Below are 17,777 nucleotides of genomic sequence, written 5' to 3' on the forward strand. Positions count from 1 at the left end.
TCCACTTCAGTCTGTTTACCATGAGTCTGAACCAGTTCGGCCTGCCCCTAGTACTCCCCCTGAGGCAGGGGAAGAGGTTCCTACACAGGGGGAGACCATTTCTATTCAGGGGGAGCAATCTACCCCGGTCCAGACTCCTATCCAAAGGACTATTAGTGAATTTCCGAGGAGGATTGATGCCAGTAATGTGAAGACCTATGCAAGGAAACATAAGCAGGTTCAATCAACTGTTGCTCCAGTACCCATCCAATTGCCGAACCCGGATCCAGAACCTGCCTCTCCACCTGGTAATGATCCTGACTTACCTATTGCTCTTCGCAAAGGTGTCAGAACTTGCACTCAGCATCCCATATCTCATGTTGTTTCTTATGATTCCCTTTCCCCATCCTTTCGTGCCTTTATTTCCTCTCTTTCTTCTGTTCGTATTCCTAACAATTGGCAGGAAGCTTTATCAGACGGAAAGTGGAAGGCAGCTATGATGGAAGAAATGGACGCCTTGAAGAAAAATAACACATGGGAGCTTGTGGTTCTTCCACCTGGGAAGAAAACCGTTGGACGTAAATGGGTGTTTGTAGTGAAACGAAGGTGGATGGCACCGTGAATAGGTATAAAGCACGACTCGTGGCAGGGGTTCACTCGGACATACGGCATTGATTACCAGGAAACTTTTGCACTGTTGCAAAGTTAAATACTGTTCGTGTGTTATTATCTTATGCGATCAACCTTGGATGGGATTTGCGGCAACTAGATGTAAAAATGCCTTCCTAAATGGAACACTGGATGAGGAGGTGTATATGGACATTCCACCAGGGTTCTCTTGTGTGGAAACCAAGGAAAAATATGCATCAAGCGTGCACTTTATGGGCTGAAGCGATCGCCTCGAGCATGGTTTGGCCGGTTCCACAAGGCCATGATTTCTGTGGGCTATAAGCAAAGTAATGCTGATCACACACTCTTTATAAAGAGGGTTGGTGAAAAACTCACTGTTCTTATAGTCTACGTTGATGATATAGTGGTTACTGGCAATGATGGCGATGAGATCAGACGGTTGAAGACCTTCCTTGGACAAGAATTTGAGATTAAAGATCTAGGAAAACTACGATACTTTCTTGGGATTGAAGTAGCCAGATCTTCTAAAGGCATTTTTCTCTCCCAAAGGAAGTATGTCCTAGACTTATTGGCTGAGACCGGGTTGCTAGGCTGTCATCCTTCAGATACTCCTATGGACCCTACTTATTCGACTCAAGGAGAAAGAGGGTGAGCCTGTTGATAAAGGCTGGTACCAAAGACTTGTAGGGAAGTTGATTTATCTTTCACACACGCTGTCGTCCGACATTGCTATCGCCGTGAGTACTGAGCCGTTTATGCATGATCCCTACTCTTCTCATATGGAGGTTGTTCTCGTATCTTGCACTATTTGAAGTTAGCTCCTGGAAAAGGAATTCTTTTGTCTACGCATGGTCATCTACGGATAGAAGCATACACGATTTGATTGGGCTGGTTCTCGCTGATCGGAAGTCCATTTTCAGGTATTGCTCCTTTGTAGGTGGAAATCTTGTTACATGGCGTAGCAAGAAGCAAAATGTGGTTGCTCGTTCTAGTGCCGAAGCTGAGTTTCGAGCTATGGCACAAGGTATTTGTGAGTTACTATGGCTTAAAGGTTTGCTACAAGATCTTGGTGTTCCTATTCGTCTTCCTATGATCTTTGATCTTGTGACAACAAGGCTGCTATCAGCATAGCACACAATCCGATGACAGCATGATCGTACCAAGCATGTTGAGGTGGATAGGCATTTCATCAAAGAGAAGTTAGAAGTGGGCTGATTTGTATTCCCTTTGTGACATCTCATGGATCAACTTGCTGATATCTTCACCAAGGGATTGTCTAGAAAATTGTTTCATCCTAATCTAGTCAAGTTGGGCATGATCGACATCTTTGCTCCAACTTGAGGGGGAGTGTTGAAATAGGCTGCTTACCCGATTGGGGTAAGCAGTCCTAGTTGGATTGGGATTAGTCCTACTAGTCCTAGCTGATTAGGATTAGTCCTAGTCATGTTAGGAGTAGTACTAGTCAGATTGGATTCTTTTATTTTATTTTATTTTTATTGTTTTATCCTCAGCTGAGTCCTATTCTGGCATTCCTAGTTGTATTAGGAATTCCTAGTAGGACTAGGACTGAGGTGTTATTATTCCTATTTGTACTTTGATTAGTTTACTTCAAGTTATTATAAATAAAGGGGCTTGGGTGATCGATTCCAATCACTCAAGCATTCATTCCAATGTTGTTTACAGTTTACTACCAATGTTCCCAAATTCTATTGGGGGGATGCCATTTTCACTCTGCCTTTCTCATTAACATGGTTCCCTCTGTTGCTCTGGACTTCAAAACTCCGGTCAGCCAACTTCCTAACCCTGCTCTTGCTTCACATCTTCCTCCCAAGGTCTTTAGGTGTGTCTGCTATGCTCACAACTCCTCTCCTACTCGTTCCAAGTTGGACCCTTGGGCTTTCGGGTATATTTTCCTTGGCTACTTTGCATCGCAAAAAGGGTATTGTTGCTATCACCCCTCTTCCCAGAAGCTGTTTGTTACCATGGATGTTACCCTTCATGAAGATGAACCATTTCATCCGCCATCTCTTCAAGGGGAGAGTAATCTTGAGGAAGAGATGTCTCCAAGTAAAGGATCCCTAAGTTCTCCTCTTGTCATTGCTACTATTTCTCTCCAGGGGCAGAGTGCTCAGGAAACTGGTGGAAAAAAGCTTATTACATATGTTCGTTCTCGTCACCAAGAGAAAGCTGCTCCTGCTCCTACCTTACCATGTCCTCTTGCGCCTCCTGAGCTGGCACTTGAACACACATCAAGTAACCTTGCTTCTTCTCCATCTATTGATGATCGCCCTATTGCTCTAAGAAAAGGAGTTAGATCATGCACCCAACACCCCATTTCTAACTTTGTTTCCTATGAATCCTTGTCTCCAACCTATCGGGCTTTTGTTTCTCCGTTATCCTCATTGTCTATCCCACAGGACTGGAAAGAAGCTATGTCAGCCCCAAAATTTCAAACTGACATGATAGAGGAAATGCAAGCCCTAAAGAAAAATGATATTTGGGAGCTTGTTCCCTATCCTAAGGGAAAGAAGCTAGTTGGGTGCAAATGGGTCTTCACTGTGAAGCAGAATGCAGATGGAACTGTACCCAAGTATAAGGCTAGATTAGTTTCTGTTAAAACCAGAACCGCACAAGATGGCCAAATATGGGATCGAAGAAAGCAACAATCAAGACAATCGCAAACACAAAGAGATTTATGTGGTTCGGTTTTGCGAGAAACCTATGTCCACGGGAAGAGAAGCGGCAAACTTTTCACTAAGCAAAAACTAAGATACAAGTTATTTCGTTTAACCCTAGAATGAGAGAAAAGTGCCTTATATATGGCTACAAAAAAAAATTTCGGGGTCGATTTGTTCGGTTGCTACGGGTTGGGCCGATATGTCACAAACTAAATCTCAACTTTTTCTCCCTTTAGGTCGCACCACAAAATTATGTCGGGTCGGGTCGGATCCGCATCGCACTCGGATCCTTGGAATACAAGACATACTCAACAAAACATCAGTTAAGGTCCTAAATGCCCCATCGTGACAACGGACACGAATAAAACCAATGCTAGTAACATTACATGCTACATTGTTCCCCATCAGGACAATGCCACGCTACGTCTCATAGGTTGAAAACCATTCTCTGTTATAGGCTTATAGCACATGTGGAAAGTACAACCTAAGTCCATAATCCAGTCATCTTCTGACTATTACTTAAGCAAGAGGCCGTGAGAACATAATCACCATCATCAAATATGTGACCTTCATCAATAGTAGAAGAACTTGGAGTCGCTTTCTGGGATTTCTTTCCTTTCTTTTCCAGAGCTAGACACTCACTCTTGTAGTGTCCCTTCTTATGACAATAATAACATTCAACTTGTCTCTTATCAGCACCTCTAGAGTGAGAACGTCCTTTGGACTTGCCTTTTCCTTTTCCGAAATCCTTCTTCATAGGCCGTCCTCTCACGGACAAACCATCTCCTTGCCTTTCAACTTTGTTCTCATCTCAGCAGAATTCAAAGAAGACTTGATGTCTTCTAGACTAATGGATTCCCTTCCATACAACATCGAATTAACAAAGTTATCATAAGATGCCGGCAAAGAACACAACAATACCAAGGCTAAATCTTCATCATCTGTCTTTATCCCAGAGTTTGTCATATCCATAACAATTTTATTGAACTCATCCAGATGCTTATATAAAGACTTACCTTCCCTCATCTTCAAGGTGAACAAACGCTGCTTCAAATACAAACGAGTCATGAGGGAGTTCTTCATATAAATTGCTTCGAGTTTCTCCCAAAGCTTGGCAGCCACTTCTCAGTACCAACTTCACACAGCACTTCATCGGACAGGGATAGCATGATTGCGCTATGAGCCTTCTTCTCTGTGCTCGCCTTATCAGCTGCTAATGTACCCTCTGGAAACGAATCATCCAAAGCATATTCAGAGCCTCACATCGCAGCAAAGCCAACATCTTGATTCTCCAAAGACCGAAGTTATTCCGCCCATCAAACGCTGCAACTTCGAACTTCATAGAAGCCATCGAACAAAGAACCCTAGAAACCCTAGGCTCTGATACCACTTGTTAGGGACTTGGGTCTCATCCTCAAAAGCTAGCCGTTAAGGAGAGGGTGCCCAAGTACCTATTAACCCACCCACATCCCCTTTCATATCCGATGTGGGACTATTCTTTTTGCCTTATGCGTGGATATCCGAACAGTTTCCAAAGGATTCACTTAGACAAATGGCATTGACTATCAGGAGGCCTTTGCCCCAGTTGCAAAAATGAACTTTGTTCGAGATCTGTTGTCTTGTGCCGCAAACCTAGGGTGGAATCTTCAGCAACTAGATGTAAAGAATACCTTCCTTAATGGCAACCTCGAAGAGGAAGTTTACATGAACATCCCTCCTGGCTTTGACTCATCTACTACAGCCGGCAAGGTCTGTCGGCTAAAAAAGTCTCTCTATATGGCTTGCAACAGTCTCCTCGTGTATGGTTGGGCAGGTTTCGGAAAGCAATGGTCAAGTTTGGCTATAAGCAAAGTAATGTTGAACATACCTTGTTTGTCAAACAGAAGGATGGAAAGTTTACAGCTCTTATTGTGTATGTGGATGACATAGTGATCACCGGCGATGACGAGGAAGAAATTTCATCCCTAAAGACCCAGTTGGTAGCTGAATGTGAAACTAAGGATCTAGGACATCTCAAATACTTTTGGGGGATTGAAGTAGCCTCATCCAACAAATGGATCTTCATATCTCAAAGAAAGTATGTCTTACACTTGCTTGAAGAAACATGGATGCTTGGGTGTAATTCTTCCATTGAAGTCAATCACCAACTAAGCAGCCAAAGTGGTGATTCTGTTGACAAAGAGAGATACCAATGCCTCGTAGGAAGACTAATCTATCTCTCCTACACTAGGCTAGCTATTGCCTATGTTGTGGGAATCGCTAGTCAGTTTCTTCATGACCCGTAGACTGCTCACCTTGAAGCAGTATACCGAATTCTTCGGTATTTAAAGTCAGCTCCCAAGAAAGGAATCTTGTTCTCAAACAATGGATGTCTAAAGTTGGAGTCCTTTACTGATGTTGACTGGGCTGGCTCTATTAATGACTGAAGATCTACTCCAGGCTACTGTACTTTCCTTGGAAGGAATGTGGTAACTTGGAGGAGCAAGAAACAATCTGTATTTTCCAGATCCAGTGTTGAGGTAGAATACAGGGCGATGGCACCGGGGTTTGTGAACTCATTTGGTTAAAGAAACACCTCCATGATCTGGGAATAGCACCAGAAGGTCCTATGAGACTCTATTGTGATAATAAAGCTGCAATCCGTATAGCTCATAACCTTATCCAACATGATAGGACATAGCATGTTGAGATTGACAGACACTTAATCAAGGAGAACATTGAAGCAGTTATCATATGCACTCCGTTTCTTCCTACTGAGAACCAACTAGTCGATGTCTTCACTAAGGGCTTACCGGTCAAATCATTCCATCCTATTGTTTCCAAGTTGGGCATGTGAGATATCTATGCACCAACTTGAGGGGGAGTGTTGAAGTGTAGCCCGGTTTGGAATCAGTTTGGTTCTCTTGGTGTGTGTATTGTAACTAGATAGTAGATACGTGATAGTGTCTAGGTTCATTGCGCACATGTTATATGTGTTAATTGTGATTGTAAGGATTGGGTCAATCTTCCCGTATTTGTAATGATCTCATATAATAAAAAGAGTTGAGGCCTCTGTCTTCTTGACAAGCCAATCTATTCTCTCAATTCCTCTCTTCTCAACTTGGTAGTAGCTACTCATTCATGGAATACAATTGTCATCCATTGAATTGATTTTCAATGTTTAGAAAACAGACTATAAGATCTAGGACTCTCAGATATCGCTTAAGGAGGCACTAACACATCATGAGCCCTCCCATAACATAGGATGCCTCCATCACTTGGATGCCCCTGCATACGGTGCTTTGGGCTGCTGGGTCCACCATCCGGGATCCATATCCAGTCTAATGCAACATAGCCTTAGACCACCTTGATAAAAGTTTAATATGAAAATTGTCTATTGACAAAAGACACAGTGGTCACTCATGTTTCCTCATATTTCAAGAGAATAATAGGATACATTTAGTTATATTTTCAAACAGATCTCATTTGAAACAAAATTCTTTTTTCTTAAGTCAACCGAATGAAGAACCAAAGGCTTTTGCATACCATTCTCGTCAATATCAGTTTTACAGGTACCAAAGATAGAATCTTCTCTGATGAGATGCAACACTTACCAGCTTTTCTTTCCTTGATCATTGATCCTTTCTTCCTGGGTTTCACAGCCTGTAACAACAAATCTGTAGCTTTTAACAGTAATTCGTCTACACAAATAAAAAGGAGCCAATGACAGTCTCAGATAAATCCCATCATCAATACTTATCACAGAGAAAAAAGAGATAGGATTTGAAAGAGAACCAAGCAGCATAAAATTCCAGAAGGTTCAGACTTACTTCATCTTGAGCAGGCTTTTGTTTCAAATCAGTTTGCACCAACTTCCGGCCAGAAACTGGAAGAATAAAAGTAGCTCTAGCAGTCAGTATAACAATTAAATTATTCCATGATAAAAGAAAGTATCAGAAAAGTTAGCAACCTTTTGATCTCGGGGATTTCCTTAAACTTTTTCCGGACTTCTGAAAGAGGAAAACAAACAGAAGCTTCACATAAGAAAGTGGTGTTTTTATCAGTAGAAAGCAAGTACATAAAACTGAAAGAGAGAGACAGAGAGATGGAATCCAACTTAAAACTGAATTGTAGTTAGAATAGGGTTTTAAACAGGTCAGATCAAAATCAGGTCATTTGATCCAGATTCAAGTCCAGCTTTCTATCAGGTACTCCATGTCAAACAATGGCCAGTTCATTGGAGAGAGAGAAGCCCTTGGTGGGAGATAAATCACCACGAAGGGTGAAGAGAGAGAAGCAACACCGTGTGGTGGAGGCTCGAGAGGAGGGCGTCGCTAGCAGTGGAGCCTGGTGACGATGGTGGTGGCTGGCAGTGCTGAAACCAAGGGAGAGAGACAGACAGCGGAAGGAGACGGTGGCAGTGGTGGCTTGCGGCACAAAAAACAAAGAGAGAGAGAGAGAGGACAGTGGGGATGCTCTAGGTAATGTAGTTCTAGATTGGTAGAAGACCAACTAGAAGCCAATAACCAGGATTTGCTATGAACTAGGTAATTTGGCTAGGTTAAAATCAATGAAAATTGTGAAATTAGGGTTCGGGTTTGATGGTAGGGTTAGGTCAAGTTGACGTAGGGGAGTCTATCAGTGAAGGTTACGTAAAGTTTTAATGGTGGAAAGTGCATTGGAATGAATTGGCAGCAGGTTAGGTTTAGGGTTTCTGAAAAGAAGGATATGAGGGAATCTAGGGTTTAGAGTGGTCAACTAGGGCTTGGGCTTGGATCGAGTTTCCCTTAGGATGAGGGGAGGATTTGATCCAAATTTGGAGGGATTTTGATGGCTGAATTGGTCTGGACAGAATTGGGGTTATGGAAAAAGGTTTAGAGATTGGGGGGGGGGGGGGGGAATGCTGGGGTTTGGTGGTTTAGAGGATTAAAAGAAGAAAGATTGGGGATGGGGTGATTCAAAATCACTGTTGTTGCAGAGATCCTTTGGCAGCAGCTTGTTTGAAGATGAAAACTTGAATAAAAATTGAATCTTGTACGTAGAACACCAAAAGAAAGCTTCAAAAGAAACACCCAGGCTTCACACCGCAAGGTGTCAATTGGATCAAACACCAATCCCACCAGCCTTGACCAAACACAGGACAATAAATCTTCAATGGAGAAAAGCAGCAAAAAGCTTTTCATTAATCAAAATTCGTGTTCAATACTTGCCCCCTAACAACCTAATATAAAAAACTAAAAAATAGACTCTTACACTAAAAAGGAAAGGCCTAACCCAATCCTTAACCTATTAGGTAACTTAAACTGATTAGGAAACTGAAATAGACTCAAAACAGAGCCCTAATCCAGCCCCACTAAACACTTAAAAAGAAAACAACTAAAATCACTTAAATTGAACCACCGATTCAAATCAGTTTTAGACTAGTTCAATTTAAAACACTGAAACATGAAAATAAATTAAGTATAGAAGCTAATCCCGTATACAACCTAATCACCCATACTTTAGGTCCATAAAAGTGACCTATTACATTGAAAACCCATGGGATCAAATTCAAAGGCCAACATGTATATGACCCAACCCTAGACTTATTCCTAAGCAAAGAAGCCCAGTTTGGTGATAAATCTGCATCACTAGGATTTCATGATGGAGGGCATTACGGTTAGGATCTTGATGTGGATCCTAGCTCTGATACTATGTGGAATTTGGGAATTGTTAATCTGTTGCATCAAGAACTGGTACGGTCGATCTCCTCAGATCGATCCTGCACAGAAAGCAGTTAGCACAAGAGTGACCGGGCTGAGCCAGAAGAGGACACTCTGATGCTTTAGTCAATGCTCTTAGCAACAGATAATAGAGAATGAATTCAGAAATTCAGATAGATCTAATTGTGTAGGTTATCTAGGTATTTATAGGCTCTGTAGAGAGAGTCCTAGAGGTGCTGGAGCGTCCTAGCTGAGAAGGAGTCCAAGGTGTGGTTTATCGCTGCGTGGAGCCGTTATCGAGTTGCGTGGATAAGGGTCTCGTGTATTACGCCCCTGTGAGCGAAGTTGTAGGACGTTAGTTTAGGAGCCGTTAGGCGCCTCCCCCGGGATATGAGGGGATGGCTGTAGAGTTGACCCTTCTTGTGGTCGGCTTGGACCACGCCATTCTTATCCGATCCGAACATTACGATTCGGATCATCCTTGTTATCGGTGTAGATGGACTCCCTTGGTTGATCACATATTGAGTCGTTCATGAGTGGTCGATCACATATTAAGTCGTTCTTGAGTGGTTGTCTGCTTACCAATCCGTAGGGTTCGGTCCATCTTCGCCTGCGTACCGAACCATTCTCTGTTATTTGACTCTTTCCACTATATCAGCATGGACCCGGTTCATCATCCACTTAGTGCTCGGGTTCAATTCTCAGAGTTTACTTGGTAGGCCCCGTGTCAGCCTCTGATTAGTCTGCTGATTTATGACTCATCAGGAATAATGGTTTATGTCCTTAGACATTAGCCCATCTTTATTTATAATAACGAAGAGAACATTCTAGATTAGGTACAAGGACAGAAATACCCTCAAAGACTAAAACACCCTTGAACCCTATTACAACAAATATAAATAATCATAATATAAAAATCTCAACTCAAGTTCCCTTTATAAAAATTATGACCTTCCCCAGACCCCGCAGTGGTGGGAGCCTCATGCACTGGGTATGGCCCCTTTATAAAAATTTCAACTCAAGTCCAGAAAGAGGAGGATAGATGCATCAGGTTGGCAGAAGGCATTCAAAATTTCCAAAATCCTTTGCCAAACCTTTTAGCACGGATCTTGGGACATGCATAGTGCACATGGAAATGCATAGAGAGTCAATAGTGCACATGATTACAGGGAAATGTGTAAAACTACACAAAGATTGAAAAATAAGCAAGGGTTGTGACTTTGTTATACTACACGAATACATAGAAGACCTCAAATTCAAGAAATAAAGTAAGCCATATATTACTCTTGCCATATTTCATTGAAATGATATTACATCTTCACCGATCTGATCAGAGGTTATAAAGCCTTACCTTTTCTTCCATTTTCTCAAACATTGTTGATATGGTAGTCTGAACAAGAGGACCACGTTTACTATGAGGAAGTTCTTTTGACTTCTTTACAGACAAGGAGGAGTCTTCAATCTTATCTGAAAAAACAGTCCTCGCTGCAACATTTTCATTGTTAGTAGAGTGGATTACCAAGCTGGATTTTCCAGTATGTTAAGTCAAAATGAATGGTAGAAAGTAGGAGCACCATATATAATAAGGATTTGCAAAGGTACAGCTTTTACCTGCATCATCAAGATGCTCACTAGATGCCTTTTCCTTAATTTCAGGTATGTCAACATCCATGTCAGGAGCACCTTCTGAATCATCACCAGAAGAAGCGTCTGCAAAGCTAAAACAGAAAATAGAGCCCGAAGGGGGTGACAGGTAATAAAAAGGTTGGAACTTGGAATGTTTTAATGTATAGAACTTGAAAAAGAAGATATAGCATTTATTTCAGCCAATAGAGTGGTGGAAATTAACAAAAGACTAGATTTCCATTCCATGGTGAAACAAATTTTTGCAAGGCTAATTTTCACTTCATCAAGATCGAATAAGAATTAAACCTAAGACTATAGACATCTAAGGATTACAAAATACAAGGTGAAAAGTAACAGCATGAAAATGGAACTTAATCGGTTTAAGCAAGAGAAACTGGATACCATAATACTCATTTCAACTCAAATAAGTCTTTTTGCAAACAGATTAAAATCATAACCAGACCTCTAATATTTCTTTACTGACGGACCAAGTAGAAAAGAATGAAGTTTTTGACACACAACAACAACAACTCAGCCTTATCCCAACTAAATGGGTTCGGCTACATGATCCCCAGTAGAAAGTAGAAACATATAATTAATAATATAAAAGCAAACAGAAGGAGCACACAACAATGACACAGACTCTAGGTCATCGACCCAACTTAGCTATGAACCGCATCTTAACTGCTCAAAATTCCGCTCCAGCTCGAGAATGGAGTGTATTACAACAACAGCGTCAGAACATCGTAGCCCAACTAAATGGGATCGGCCACGTGGATCTTCGCTCTCCATGAGTGGCAATTGAGTACCTAGTCCAGGTGGATTCAGTATTGCACCATAGAAATTTCCAGGTTCTGTAACAGATACTTTTTTTTTGGGTGAATTCTGTAACAGATACTTGATACTAGTGATGAAATAAAAGGGCACAAAACTGGCCCACAAGAACAATAGATATCTCGATTCAAGAGTTTAGTGGCAAAACTGAAAATATGATGAAATTCAAGACCAAAAAGTGAAGAGAAAACAGAGTAGGGATGTAACTGGAATCAAATAGTTGTGGGGGAAATTCTGGAAACTAACAATAAAGTAAGGGAATAAATGGAATAAACTAAGAACTAGAAGGGCTTTTAAGTAAACATAGATAATAGAGTTCTTAATTATAACATGGGAGGTTGTCTTCAACCTCTCGACAAGAACAACCAAGGTGGAACCAGAATTGGTTCGATAGGCAACACTCCCTCTCGAGAGCACCAATAAGAGTAAAATTTTAAAGGTTTATTCTTCAGTACCAATCCTTCCAAGAGTGATAAATATCAAGCTGAAAGGGCAAGCAATAAGGGAACTGGATGGGCCTGAAATCAGATCTGTCAGTAAGCTTCAGACCAGATCTGAGTTTCATTTGGAATCTCACAACAGGGAAGGCTTTATGGGATGAGATTCTAGGGGTTTGGTCGCCCAAAGGAGGACTTCCTTCGACCCAAAACAGGGTGAAAGAGGTTGTACAGAAGGAGGTAGATTCCCTCTATGAGGGCTGGAAATACCGCCCAGGACAGGGTATCGAATGCAGAGTTTAGCAACTCAAGGAAAAGAAAGGAAAATAAAATAAGACATGAGAAAGGAAAGCAGTGAGACAACCAAGAATTCGTACCTGATGAGAGAGAGCACCAATTCAAGGGAGAAAAAGAGAACAAGGAACTCAACCGCTACTCACAGCAGCATAGGTAAATCAAAATAAATTTCATTCAATCTCTGCGTAACTGCTGGTTTTACATATAATATGACAACAGAAAGAAAAGACTCCTACTCAAACTGAAATTGAATCCACTAAGAAATTATCTCTAACAAGGAAAATAATCTCCTGCGTACGGTGTACCTACCTTCCCCAACATAAAATAAAATAAAGATGTTGGCAGAATCGTGGGTTAGAAAGAGAGAATGAGAGAAAATAATGGTTTGTTTCATTGATAGGTAAGCCCCTCTATTATAAATAGAGGGGAAATTACAAAGAGACTAAACTAGGCGATGTGGGACTAAAACCCACATAGCCCACTTACACTTAATAACATAAGAAGAATAAAACTACCCCAAAAAGACCAAAATACCCCCACAGTATTCTGGATTACATATTCCAAGACTCCCCCTCAAGCTGGATTATACAAATAAGCAAAGAAAGAAGATCCAACTTGAACTAAAGAAAAAATAACTCCTAATAATGGTAACACTCCCCCTCAAGTTGGTGCATACAAGGTACTAATGCCCAACTTGAACAAAAAAGGGGAAAAAACTAAGTTGTAGCAGAATCCAGTTTGATAGATGAATGCAGCTCCCAAATAAACCTTCAAGAACTTGAAAAAATAGATCTTCAAAACTTGGACAGACATGATCAGCAAACCGGGACTGGAATGTCTTAAAAAAAGGCAGCTTTCAACGATCTTCAATAGCTATCCAGTGATGAATCTCAGATTGTCATAGTGATGTAGAATCTTGAAGTGAAATAACTAGAGTAGCAAGCAGCAAAAACAAACTGAATCAGGCAGCGGAAAAGCGAAAACAAACTATATCAACCCAACTGAAAGTCCTCAACCAAATATCTTCAATACTTCAATCTCCCCCTTCCAGCAAACTCAGCCCAATAACGAAGGATACCCAATGGCAATGGTGGAGAAAACTGATCTTCTATGTTTTGCACCAATGTTCCTGCAAGTTCTGCGTTCTTCAATGTCTGCAGGTGTATTGTACATAATCCCCCCCTCATGTGTAGTACACGTGGACATAATAGAGATGATGTAAGAGATAGTGCAAAAACATAATATTTCAAAATTTTCCAAAGGTGCTATGGGTAAGTAAAAAAGAAGGAATTACAAAATTATAATTTACCAGAAGTTTCCAAAGGTGTTATGGGTAAATACCAAAGGTATGGGATATGAAGGGAATTAGAATTATTGAAAGAGAAAGGTGTTGGAAAAATATGGCATGGCTGTAATTTGGTGGAAATCCACTTTTAAATACAATCCAAGCCAAAGGGCAAACTAGTAATAAACCAGAATTTTAAGGGTCAATTGGGTAGTCAAATAGGGGAATGGATGAAAAAGTAATGGCAGTTCCGTAAATAATCAGAATTTTGCAAGGGCTTTTTGGTAAACAAAAAGCATGGGATGCAATGAGTAAAATAACCAAAATTTCGTGAATGGCTATGGAGGGTGGCAATTTGGTAAATAACCAAAATTTTCAAGGGGTTATTGGAAAATAATGAAGCAAAGGAACAGATTTGGAAAATAATTTAATTCCCTAGTAGAAAGGGTAAACTAGGAAAAGAATGTAAAAAATGAATAAAAGATAATAAGACATAGATAGAAGGGTATTATGGGAAATCACAAAATAAGGTTTTAAGAAACCAACTTACGAAGGTTGTCTTCAACCTTGCGACAAAGAAACTAGGGAAAAAAAGGAGGCAGAAGTGGGCGGTGACCAGCGAAAAACCAGAGAAAAAAAATGGGTTTTATACAAAACCACGTGAAGGTGTTGTCTTCAACATTCGACCAACAACATCTCAAGCAACCACGTTTTCAAGCACTAGACGAAACCAGCAAAGGCGAAAAAAAAGGATCTGTTCGATTTGATGCAGCAGAGAAATCTTTCAGTCAGGCTCCCCATCAAATCAATAACTTTGAGACCCCCTCGACTCCTTCACGAAACCAAGGACGGTAGTCGTGGATGCAGCGGCAATCCAGCAAAATTTCGCAAGGGAAGAGAAGTAAACCACAGCTGCTGCAAACACTGTACAACCAGAGCACCAAACATCGCAACCAGCCCAGCAGGAAACCAATATGTAAATCTGCAGGACCTTTTTCTTCTAGAGAGGGCTGCACCTTCAACGAACGGATTTTCTTCAGATGTTGGTTCGATTCACACAACAGCACTCATCTTCTCCAACAGAATCACTCCACAATAAAAATAAAAAAGGCAGTAATAGCAGCCCCATCCCCAGACAGATAACACAGCCAGCAGAAAATTGCAGGTGGATGTCCTTCTTCTTCCACCTTCGAATCAGTCCTCAAAAAGGAACAGCAACAAGCAACCGACGCATATTCATCAAAGAACCCAACTATAGCAGTAGAGCTCCTTCAACCATTAATGGTAGCAGGGGTATCGTAGTAGCGGCAGCGTATCACATACCCAACAAGGAATAAACTCTTCGAATAAAAGCAGCGGCAAACAAGAACCAAATCTGAAACTGGCCAGAAAAAAAACTGTTCCCAATAATAACCTTGATCGATCTCCAAGGAATCATCAAACAGAATAGAAATCGATTCCAAAAAATACACTGCAAAAAATAAATCTCCGAAAAGGCAGATCAGAATCTGAGCAAATCAGCAACTCAATGTACGAAACCCTAGTTCTTCTTCTTCTTCGATGAACTAGGGTTTCTTTCTAAAAACAAGAAACCCTAAACAACTCTCAAAACGGCAATCTTGGAGAGAATCAATCACTGGTTACAACAGCTCTGATACCATGTTGGCAGAATCTTGGGTCAGAAAGAGAGAATGAGAGAAAATAATGGTTTGTTTCATTGATAGGTAAGCCCCTCTATTTATAATAGAGGGGAAATTACAAAGAGACTAAACTAGGCGATGTGGGACTAAAACCCACATAGCCCACTTACACTTAATAACATAAGAAGAATAAAACTACCCCAAAAAGACCAGAATACCCCCACAGTATTCTGGATTACATATTCCAACAAAAGATTACAAGAATAACCCAAATTAATGCTTAAGTAATCAATCTTCCTACATCTATTGCTGTGGCATCTATGGCCTCCCTAAAGCCACCATCAAAGCTATGGAAAACCTCTTCTGCGCCTTCCTCTGGAAAGGGAAAGAAGCTTCCAGATTTCTCCATCCAATTAACTGGAAGGCCATCTGTCTCCCCAAATCTGAGGGGAGCCTCAGCATCCGCCGTATCCGCGACTCCAATACCGCGGGTATCCTGAAGCTAATCTGGAAAATCTCCTATAGGCATGACTCCATCTAGGTCACCTGGGTTTACTCCCACCTCCTCAAAAATGACTCCATATGGACTGTTCCTACTCCCTCTGACTCCTCTTGGGCCTGGCGAAAGATTCTACTTCTTTGCCCCCTTGCTCTTAGAGCCATCTCCTCTACTATTGTAGACGGATCTTCCACCTCCCTTTGGCTTGATCCCTGGCACCCTTTGGGAATCCTCTATAATGTCTTTGGTCCCAGGGCTATATACTCCTCCGGCATTCCCAAATCTGCCCCCCCTCCTCCATCATCTCTCTTGGCTCTTGGTCTCCCCCTTCCCCCCTACCCCTATCCTCTCCCAAATCTGGCCGTCCCTCCCCCCTTATCTCACGGATAAGGTTATTTGGCTCCCTCCTCCAATGGCCTCTTCAGCTTTAGATCGGCTTGGAACTTTGTTCGCACCCCTAGCCTCGCTGTCCCTTGGCACAAACTAGTCTGGTTCAAAGGCCTCATCCCTCGCCATAGCTTCATGGTCTGGAGAACTCTAGCCTTTGTCCCAACCCAAGCATTCCTTTTTCACCGCAATATCCTTGTCTCCCCTTCTTGCAGGTCTGGTTCCGAGGACATAGCTCACCTCTTCGTCGCTTGCCCCTTTGCCTCCACCATCTGGAAAAAAAGCCTTAACAACCATTTGGCCTCACTGCAGGAGACCCTTGCCCTTCAATAGAGAATGGCTCTGGTTGGACAAGACCTTCCCTGGCTACACTATTTGTGACAATGTCGGAAAGCTTGTGTTTGGCGCCGCTATTTACCACATCTGGATGGACAGGAATCTTAGGAGATGGACCCCTAACTCACGGTCTTTCAACTTGATTTGGAAAGCCATCTCCTTTGATGTTTCCTCAAAGCTCAGTTTTATCCCTAATAGATCTATTTTTGATACCCCAAGGAACAGGCATACTGTTGTATCCTGGGGTTTAGATAATTCTTCTTTGCAGCCTCCTCCTCTCCTTAGTTAAGCTTGAGGCTCGAGGTTTTGTTTCTCCCTCCCCTTTTTCCTCCCCTTGTATACCCCCCCTCTCTTTTCCAGCCCCCTCTTGGGGTTTGGTAATAGATTTTATTCACCAAAAAAATGCTTAAATAGCCTATTGGACCAAAACCAGATTTGGACCCAGCTAGACTCAATCTAGACTTCCAAATGAGTTTGTGCCAGTCCACGAAAGTGATACTGCAACAGCTAGCTTTAAGGCACCCCATAGAGGTGGTTTCCTAAAGTATGAAAAGAAGATTCAGACGGTTAAGTTTCTACAGAGAGGAGCTAAGAACCAGACTGGAACACCAGAATGGCATTTAGAATGCAATTTGGATGTCTGAATGTTTGGACAGAACGATCTGTACTTGGATTTGCCCAATATAAGAAAATGGAATCATTTCCCAAAAAATGGCAACCCAAGCGTTTCCTGAGTGTCCGGAGTGTTGTTTGATTAACGTATTCCTCTTAACACTCAAAGGAAAATTTTATAGGACAATAATACTGCTAGAAATTATGCATGGAGCTGAATGTTGGGCAGTGAAGAAACAACATATAAACAAACTTAGTGTAGCTGAAATGAGGATGTTGAGATGGATGAGGGGTAAAACTAGAAAAGACAAATAAGGAATGAACAAATTAGAGCTAATCTAGGAATAACCCCAATACATGACAAGTTGCGAGAAAGTTGTTTGAGGTGGTATGGACCTGTGCAACGGAGGCCTTTGAACGTGCCAGTATGGAGGGGGATTTGATTCAGATCGAAGGAGCTAAAAGAGCCCGGGGTAGGCCTAAAATGACTCCAGGAGAAGTGGTGAGGAATGGGATTCATAGCTTAGAACTAGTAACAAATAAGGCTCTGAATAGAGCTGATTCGAGAAAAAGGATCCATGCAGCCAACCCCATTTAGTTGGGATAAGGCACACATTAGTATACTGTTTATGATGCCCTTGCAAAAACCCAAGAAACCTTCACTGTTGTGCAAAGAACCATTTTCTTTAAACGTCTCTTTCTATGGAAGGTACTATTGATTCTTTTCATCCAATTAGGACCTGGGAAGAGGACCTGAAAAGATGACCTGGATGCCATTGCATCAACTGATGTTCTGCATGGCTTCTCATTGAAGATCATCCGGCAATACCATTCCCCAATTTGCCGAAACTTGTAA

The 17,777-nt window shown here is 41.6% G+C and overlaps 1 protein-coding gene across 11 annotated transcripts in view; it reads right to left on the reverse strand.

Annotated features, from left to right (window-relative positions):
* LOC122646346 (DNA-binding protein RHL1) overlaps positions 1–17,777 on the reverse strand; it is a 49,721-nt gene that overhangs the window by 19,284 nt on the left and 12,660 nt on the right. For 9 of the 11 annotated variants that reach the window (XM_043839887.1, XM_043839885.1, XM_043839886.1 and 6 more), the window contains 5 exons: positions 10,580–10,686; positions 10,320–10,453; positions 7,237–7,276; positions 7,097–7,152; positions 6,881–6,929 (listed from right to left, as the gene is read on the reverse strand). In XM_043839887.1, the coding sequence (XP_043695822.1) occupies positions 6,881–6,929; positions 7,097–7,152; positions 7,237–7,276; positions 10,320–10,453; positions 10,580–10,686 (386 nt within the window). Of the gene's footprint in view, positions 1–6,525; positions 6,555–6,880; positions 6,930–7,096; positions 7,153–7,236; positions 7,277–10,319; positions 10,454–10,579; positions 10,687–17,777 lie in introns of those variants that run through there. The other 2 variants (XM_043839893.1, XM_043839888.1) reach the window with 2 other exon arrangements.

Source organism: Telopea speciosissima, chromosome 11 (assembly GCF_018873765.1).
Source record: "Telopea speciosissima isolate NSW1024214 ecotype Mountain lineage chromosome 11, Tspe_v1, whole genome shotgun sequence".
NCBI lineage: Eukaryota > Viridiplantae > Streptophyta > Magnoliopsida > Proteales > Proteaceae > Telopea > Telopea speciosissima.